Raw genomic sequence first — 9,028 nt, forward strand, 5'->3', positions numbered from 1 at the left:
GCGTTGGCTCTATGGGACACAGGGGAAGGAACCACCCCTGTAGCCCCCCACTACCAAAACCTTGCCACACAAACCAAATACAACAACATAATACACTTAACTAACAGAGAAACAGGAATTTTTGGTTAAGTATATCAATATGCTCAGCATTTGTGTTCTCTTGAGGGATGCATGAGGTTTCTCACAGAAAAACCAACCCATTAGACCAAATGGAGCAGATGTACATTCTTTAACAGGCTTGGGAGCTGTAACTCCTCTCTCAAAATTACTTCCTGAAAGACCCCAACAGATAACCAGTAATACAAATGCTCTAGTTTATTGATGAAACAAGACTTGGCTAATGCCACTGAATTCTAATTGCTGGCCTACTCCTTCTTCATTTTCCACGGGTAGCAGATTTTTAATGGGTGTAGAGAAGGCCGTGCGAGGTGTAGAACAGGAGATAGGCTGTGTCAGTCTGCACTGAGGAATCTGGGATCTCGGTGATCCGTGCATCATCAAAGCTGTACCAGTTTTTGGTGACTGGGTGCTTGCAGAACGCCGTGTAGTGGCCGTTGTTCAGAAAACCAGAGTGATTCTGTAACGAACAAAACCATTTGTTTTAACTTCTGTTAAAAAAGAAGTATCTCTCTCTTTCTCCTTACCAGGCAAAGCTTGGAACTGGCAATCATTTTTTGTTTGCACTTGGAAATGATGGGAGAGAAGATTCTAGCCACCTTTGGCCTACAGAAAGGAATGGTAATTCCTCAAATAAATGCTTTAAAACAGAGCCATTCTAAACAGATGATGATTATGCTTTTCTATTGCAATATTTTGCAACCCAGCAATTAGCCCTGATACGGGTCACTATAAGCAGGCCCCGCTCGCAGTGAGCGATGCAAAAAGAGACCATTTTGTCCTTATTTATAAACAGGATCTGTGCAGGGTCAGCTTGTGAGTTTATGCTAAAAAAGCTGAGGAGGCTCCAAGCCAGGTGTTACCTGCCAGGAGTGAATGCTTTTTAAAATGGGGATGGGGGGAGGAAGGAGCGAGGAGTGGTAACTTCTCTCTTCTTTGATTACGTACTGTTACTGGATTATGTTCATGGCAGGTAAAAAAACTCTGTATGAAAAGCATCTATATAGATACAAAAAATATAAATCCTATCTATAAAGTCTAAACTAACACAGGTTTCATCTGCTCCATGAAGCAGGGCATTACAAGTAAAAGCAAGAAAGGCAGAGCTCACCACTACAGCACACAAGCTGTATTCTTCATTCTTGTAGAAAAGAGGGGAACTGTAGGGAGAGAGGTCCAGATTGCTGAGCGGATAGCAGATGTCAGTTGAGAGTTTCCTTTCGCCCCAGTCTTGCCATTCAAACCTGAAATAAAATTTTTAAACTATTTTAAATAACTCAGCTTCTTTCTTGCATTGTGGTGGTTGCTCAGCTGACTACCCAGTCTTTGGAAAGAGAAAGATCTGTATTCATGTTGAGTATTACAGTAAATTGACAGAAAATGCACTAAATTCAGACATCCAGAAAGAAAAGCAAAGCTCTTGCTTCCTGATCCTTCTGTCTATTAGAAACGGACACAGGTGCCAAGAGCAGCCAGAATTCAGGACTCTGCATCCTTCTCACTGTGTCCTAAATATTTTGGACTGCACTGCTGTTGTCAGCTCTTCTTTTGTGCCAGGCTCCCTCCCTTTCTCCCCTGTAACTTCTGGTACAACACTATCCTTCTAAACATTTATAGCGTGGCCAAGGGCTGCAGCTGGGGATCGCAAGTTCCTCTGAGCATGTCAAGGTAAGCAGATGCTGGATGGGAAATTAAATAATAACTTTACATAACATAGTTTGGGGAAACTAAGTCATCCCAGAGTAATTTTCTTTATAGGTAGGAAGTTGTTAAGAATAAATTCTTGAGAATAAATCTAGCATCTGGCCACATGTGGCCTGTGAAGTCTGCTAGTCAGGAGCTCTTACACCGATGCACTTCTCCATGTAGTAGACCCAGCTGATTAGACCTGATGTAGTTAAGGCATAAACAAAAATACAGGGCCTCAGCTGCAATAATGACCAGCAAAACACCCTGTTTCAGTCCTGCACTTAAAATTCAAATCACAATCCCAGTTGCCAGAGGAACCTGTATTCGCAGGGATATCTGACCATATGAACCACTGCACTCGTTTTTCTTCCCTTTGGAAGAGATCCCAAATACAGTGAGTGATATTCGGTGGGCTGCAGAACACCTTGTCAGAGGTTTCAGGAATGCAACTTGCGTGTTTGACAGGTATATTTCTGTAACTGCTCATTTAGCTTCCAGGTATCTAAAGTACTAAACCCACTCATTTGCAGCATTTTTTTTCCCCTTTTATGCAAATGCAAGTGAACGTCCTTATAGTCTCACAAATCCCAGGAAAGAGCCATGTCCTACCCTATGTAGACTGTACCTCTTTAGGTGAAAAATAATGATCTGTGGTGCCTTGGTTATGGTGGCCTTTACTACAGCATCTTGTTTTGTTCCACACCAGGAACAGTAGATTTGGTTGTTCCAAGTCAGTGTGTCTTGCTGAAAGAAGCATTCGAGACAGTCCTGTCAAAGGAAAAAACAACAACAACAAAATCATTTGATCAAACAGATCTCCACCCTGAAGATCCTAAGCAAGGTAAGAGAAGGGTTTGCCATATTTTGGGGCTCTCTTCCTAATCAAAGCATGATGTAGCAAGGCTGACATTACAAATATTCTTGGAATACAAAGCAGCCAACGTTGGCTTCCTTTTTCCCCCCTCAAATGAGGGAATACTTGGATGAGTTAAAGAAACCCTCACAGTTCTGTTGATCAATCTTAATATCCCTCATCCCATGGCAACTCAGGAGCGTTGCTCCCATAACCTTACCAGCCTCTGCGGTCCAGAGACCAGTACAGAAACCCCACTGCTCCTAGGACCGGTTCAAAGAGTGCCCAGGAAACCAAAGTAACTAAAATCCTGCATCTTCAATAACACATATTGGTCTAAGCTACCTATTCCCACAAGAAGCAGAAACCAGCAGGAATGTATCAGAAGTCGCACCTGCAGAGAGCACGCACTCTTGGAAGGGATGGGCAGGGAAAGAACAGTGAAGCTCTCGGGTCTATTAGTGGTGCTCTTGCATTTCAGACATGTGATCTCATAGCTGAGTTGTCCCTCAAATAACTGTGTGATAATAGATGTTTCACTGACACTCCCTCCGCTTGCTTTTGCATTGGTTATGCATCTTCTTTTGCTTGACTATACAGAAGAAGAACAAAAATTAACAACATGCAGTTAACAATAGTTTCGGGAGTACCTTCACTGGGTTTTAATGGTTGCTGCCCCCTGCCTGTGCAACTTGGCTCTAAAATGCTGTTACTTTATTTGATGTTTCATACGTGCAGAGTAAGCTAAATTCCTGAGAAAAAATAAATAAAAATATAATATTCTGGACATTAGATGGAAGTGATTTAATTGCTAGTCAAACTATCAGTGGATCTGAAGAAGAGAAAGGCAGACATGGGAACATGGCAGACATGAATATTTCAGGCAGATAAAAAAAGGGAAGAATATAAAGCATGGAAAGAGCAGAGAGGGAGAGGTGAGGATAATGAAGCTGCAGGCAGCATTATCACTTAGATGGGGGCTGCAAATTTGACGTAGCATTAGACAAGAAGCAAATGAACTGTGGTGTGTACATGGGCATGAAACAAAGGGAGAAAATTACAGGTTTTGACAGTTACATCACGTTGCTCAGAAGAGGTGGACGGGCAATTATTACATGGAATGCTAAACCACAGAATGCAAAGAGGAAACAGCTACAGTCCCCAAAGCACCAGAGCTGGGCTCTTACCTTCTTGAGAGCCTGGTGAAGCTCATCCAGCACACAGATCAGAAACTCCTGTGCATCCTCCTGAGTCCTCTTGCTAAAAGTTGGGTACTGCTTCCCAAGGACTGAATAAAAAACCTCTGGGGAAACAGAGTCAAACTCTCCACGCCACATATCAGATATCAAAGAGCCAAAGGCAGCTGCAGACTCACTGTTCTCACTTGGAAAAAATAAACAAGAGTTTCAGGTAAAGCATGAAAAGACGGTGGCTCTACCTTCAAATGGGAGCATAATATAGAAAGTTAGAAAATATGCACAGATACGCTACAGCTCTGACAGCCTGTCATTGGGTTTGAGGGACTCTGCAGGTTCTGGAAAGTAGTAGGAATCACCACTGAGACAGCAGTGACAGGAACTGGTATAACCATCAAAATGACAAAGAAAAAAGGTATAATCCTTCAGTTACCCAGCAAGGAAACCACTCAGGGTCTCAGAGGAAGGAGGAGGAAACCAGCCTGTGGTGTGACTGTAACTGCCTGGTGGGGAGCTGGCAGGTGGCTGCCTTGGCCATTCTCATGGCAACACGTATCCTTCGGAAGGAAAACGGCAGCGCCACGCAGAAAAAGATAAGTAGCATGAATAAATCAACTTACTTGTGTAGGGCTGCTTGGTAATTTCCTGAGAGAAAATACTCAACGAGTGGTGGCACGCTGCAGAGGCACTGCAAAATTGCGTTCATGTAGCAGGTGTTGCCCAGATTCCTCAGGCCAGTGAGCCCAGGGTGCTGGATGTTCATCTCCTCCATCGGTTCCTCGCAGAAATACTTCACACTTCTCAAGTGAATGGAGTCATACTTTCACCTACGAGTTAAAAACCCACAACAGTAGAAACCTAAAATGCTCCAGTGCTTTTTGTATTGTTTTTTAGAAAACAACACTGGCTGTGGAGGTTCCCTGCTATTCCAGGATCTTCTAAGTTACATTCGCATTTACTTTCATCAAGCTAATACAGTGGCAAAGACTGTCATCTCCCACACTGAGCTCTTCCCAACATGGTAAGATACATCATTAACAGGTATTATTTAAATACTTGACATTTTAGAGTTATTCTTAAACTTTCACGCAGTCTTTGACTCCACACACAACTACTCAAAGACTATAACCAGCTGTAAATAGGTATCTTAAACCTTCCTCCCTACAGGATGCATTCTTTCATTTTCTCAGTGGCCTGGTACTTATATATTTTCCAAAACCACAGCTTGCAGTCCAGATGATACTATCATAAACAGGTTGTGGTTTAGACTTTTGCCAGAAAATGTTATTTAATTCACTTGAAGAAAATTTTAACAGGCTTGTTTTCTTGCTGCACAAGTCTGTCCTGGACCAAACTGTCCCTATCCCCAGTACAGCAAAGACCCTTCTGAACACGGGCCCTGCACAACCCACATCCAATCACTGATGCTGCCATCCTTGAATTTTTAAGGGCTGATATTTTGTTCTGATGCAGAAGGAGGAAAAATTCTGACACCTCAACAGTCTTTGTAGAAGAAGAAAAGCCATTTCTTGCCCTTCAGTTGAACAACACATACCCAGGTTTCCATTTCTGGAAATCCCCCAGGGCAACAGCCATTTTCTATCATCTAATAGCTACAAAACAACTATAAAACGGTTTCCTTTGAAATTGCAGTAACAGCAGAGCCAACGTTTCCAAGCAGCTCTACCTATGGACCAGTCTCCTCTGAAAACAATTCTCTCTTTCACAGCCATCTCCGAGAAACAGCAACTCCGAGAAGAAAACACATTGGGACCATCGGGTAGGGAAGATGGCTGGAAGCCACCAGCAGCCTCACGGGGAGGGGGGCTGCCTCTTCCCCTCTTTTCTCCACACCTCACCTCTTCCATCCGTTCCCTGGTATGACTTGCACGGTCCCGTGTGTCCTGTCCCCGGGCTGCCCCCGCCCCATCGCTCTGTGATGCCGTTGTGTTCCATCCAGGGGAACACACGTGGCCCAACCTGCTGCCATCTCCTTCCTACGTGCCACCCAAAACAAGCGTGGGAAGGGACGGCAGCCCCCCATTCCACTGAGCAGAGAGCTGCAGCCTGATCCATGTTCATGTTTGCTCACACTTGTGTCAGCATTTATCGTTGCCATGCTCTGACAGAAGGGCAGTGATGACAGGGTGTTGACCGTAAGAACATGGAACTACATCAAAACATCACATTGAATTAGTTTACTGGTATTTAGAAAGTTTTCCCAGGAAAAAAAAAAAAAAGGGAAGTGGCAGAGAGGTGTCTTTTAATTAGCTAATGAGACAGCGTAGTTGATCTCTGAATTTCATATACCACTGAAGAGCAGCAGGTTTTCCCTATTCAACATACAACTGGGGATGTAACGAGTATCCACAGAAGAGGCACAGGAAGCCGTTAAAAAAAAAAAAGCCAAAACCAACTGATTTTCTTACTCGTTAAGCTTTAAGCAAAGGCTGTCTCCTAGCTCTCTTGGGACAGCTTATCTGTGTCACTGCTATCAATCTCACTGTAATACTTTGATGATGGGATGTATATCATAGCTTCATATTTTGTTAAGGTAAGAAAGGGCTAACAAGGCTTTCTGGCTTTGGGTCACCAGCTTACCTTCAAAGATAACCAGTAACAGAAATTCCTTTTATTTTTCCCTCTTCCCGGGAACGATTTTTGTCACTGGTGAACGACACGGGTGTTTCCAGTATTGCTCTACCCACGTTCCCAGTTGCTCATGGCATGTCCTTCCTACGCCTGGTCTCCCTCACGCCTGGCAGATTTGATTCACAGACCCTCATCCCAGTTCCTGCTCTACACCACTGCTCCCTTCCCACCACCTGCTGGGGCTCAGGGGACGTCCCTCCCCAGCCTCCACACGGCTGGAACAGCAGCCAGATGATATTGTTACTTAGAACAAATACTGTATTTTCTACCATGGGCTTAACAGAAGGACATACTGACTGATACTCTCGTGGGATGGAGGAGTCAGATGGTTCATGCAAACTTAGGGAAAGACCGAGCTAAGGCCACGGCAGAGGCTGAGGAATGACCACAAATATCTGTCTCGAAGAAACAAAATTCTATCAAATTTCTACAACAGATTTGTTCAGTTGCAGTAAGGGTGTGAGGGACGAGGAAGCTTCCTCCTGCCTAGCATCAACTTCCAACGGCAGCTTTTGTTTATAGTTAATTGTGGTTTTGGGAAAAAAAGATCAGAGGTTGCAAAGGCCATTACTCACATCTTCCAAAAAGGAAAAGCCAAAAGTTTCAGTCTCAGAAAATAAATAGCTTGACATTTTTCTTGACTTCAAAGTCAAGACTTGACTCTTGAACTCCTTCCCTTCAAGAAAGAGTTTTTCAGGTACTGTTCAAAACGCACTTTGTCCTCCTCTTCCTGCTCTGCAACACCCCTCAGCAATTGTTGGGGCTTAGTTTCTACTTCGATTACTACTACTATCACCATCTGTATCTCATACTTAGCACAAAACCAACAATATGGCAGCACGACCCATGGAAAACCACTGCCTGGATGATTTTTTTTTTTTTTAAATTAGCTTCTGGTGTAGTGCAACAACACGTGCTGACATATCTTCACCTTTCTACATGGTTAAACAGCACTGAGATATCTTTCACTATTACCAATGAAACAGTAATCAGCCCTATAACCCCAGCGTATCTTACCGTTCCTGCCCACTCCATCTGGGTTCTCTATGTCAGGACCTTGCTTCTTGATTTTCTTGGCATGCTCCTGGTTCTGGACTAAATATTCTCATCATCTGCTCTAAAAAAGCAAATACACAAAAAGAAATTAGAACCCTCAAAGGCTTAGCAGCTACAAATTTTTCAGAAGCTTTATGTTTACAGTGACGCCCTAGTGCACACAACAACGGTGTTTTCTAGAGTTAATTTCACACACTTACATTCTGGCCCCACTGTAGCTGATATGAAGGAATCGTGTCTCGATTTCACTCCGTTAACGACAAGTATAAGCACAGCCAACAATTTATTTAGAGTGAGAGCACCAAATTAGATATGTTGGAAAATACACTGAGAACAGTAGACAGAAGGAAGGTACCAAGTAATGTGTTTTCCTTATACAGGACATGGTATTATCCTAACATGGTCAGGCTACTTCTTGAAACCAACTTGTTGTTTTTTTTCCTTTGTCACCACACTTTTCCAACACCTTTCCTGAAGGACATTTATGATTTTTTTCTACTAGTGTGAAAAAGGTAATTTGTGAAAGTTGTAGTTTTTAGACAGGCTTCTCACAGAATTCTAGCTGCAAGACTAAGTAGTACTCATGCCAGGAAGACGTACAGAAATACGTGCAGTGTTAACTACTCCCAGCCTTACATACATCCCCCAACCCTATTTGTCCCTTTTGGGCTTAGAAGGGCTGCAGGCCCTAGTCAGTGCAACACTGAGCAGGAGGAAACACTCCCCACTACCACACACACCCATCACACAGGGGCCACATTATTTTGTTAACAACTGAGTCACACAAGTATCATGGTTGTAAAAATTAACCGTGGTTTTAAGTGTTTGTCAGGAAACAAAAAGTTTCCTAAGTTTTACTTACAATTTTCTCCTAACAGTTTTCCTATTACATGCACTGAATTTGGTCACATTTTCACAACATCTGAGGCTCCTCAAATTGAGAAGGATTTCTAGAGGAGCCTGACTTACTTACAGATCAGCTGTTGCTGTTACTTGGCTAAGAATACAGCATGAAAAAGGTGCACGTACATCTCAAATAACTGCCCGATACCTCACAGCAACAGAAGGGGATGCAGTCAGGCATCCAAGAAGCAGCTCCTAATTCAAAACAAACATTGTAAAGAGCTTTAAGATATTTTGTCTCATTTATTCATTAACCCCATCACATGTTTGCCTACTATGAGAGCTTTCACTTTTATCTCCCACCAAGTTTCTGGTGTTAGCCAAAAGGCTGACAACTGCTTTGATCCAGCATGGCAAATTCTACTTTTTCCACACAAAAAGTTACTTTAGTTCACCCAAACAACCTTCCAGACTCAAACGGACAGCAGAAGTCTGTAAACAAGAATAACTTTATTTTAGATTCTTTAAAGATTTAATGATATACAAAATGTATACAGTATTATATCCTTATAACATTTTACCTTTCCCCGTCAAACATAAAACACCATTTAAACAGCTATTG

General features: G+C 42.8%; 1 protein-coding gene across 1 annotated transcript; it reads right to left on the bottom strand.

Annotated features, from left to right (window-relative positions):
* Positions 1-323: 323 nt before the first annotated feature.
* USP50 (ubiquitin specific peptidase 50) lies at positions 324-4,639 on the bottom strand. Its single transcript, XM_026856238.1, has 6 exons — positions 4,476-4,639; positions 3,847-4,042; positions 3,054-3,251; positions 2,432-2,574; positions 1,229-1,361; positions 324-577 (listed from the first exon to the last, which is right to left on the bottom strand). Exons 1-6 carry the CDS (start codon positions 4,625-4,627, stop codon positions 401-403), a joined length of 999 nt encoding a protein of 332 aa, XP_026712039.1. The 5' UTR covers positions 4,628-4,639; the 3' UTR covers positions 324-400.
* Positions 4,640-9,028: the final 4,389 nt, after the last annotated feature.

The sequence above is a fragment of the Athene cunicularia genome (assembly GCF_003259725.1).
Source record: "Athene cunicularia isolate RWA chromosome 10 unlocalized genomic scaffold, athCun1 chr10_part1, whole genome shotgun sequence".
In the NCBI taxonomy this organism is placed as follows: domain Eukaryota; kingdom Metazoa; phylum Chordata; class Aves; order Strigiformes; family Strigidae; genus Athene; species Athene cunicularia.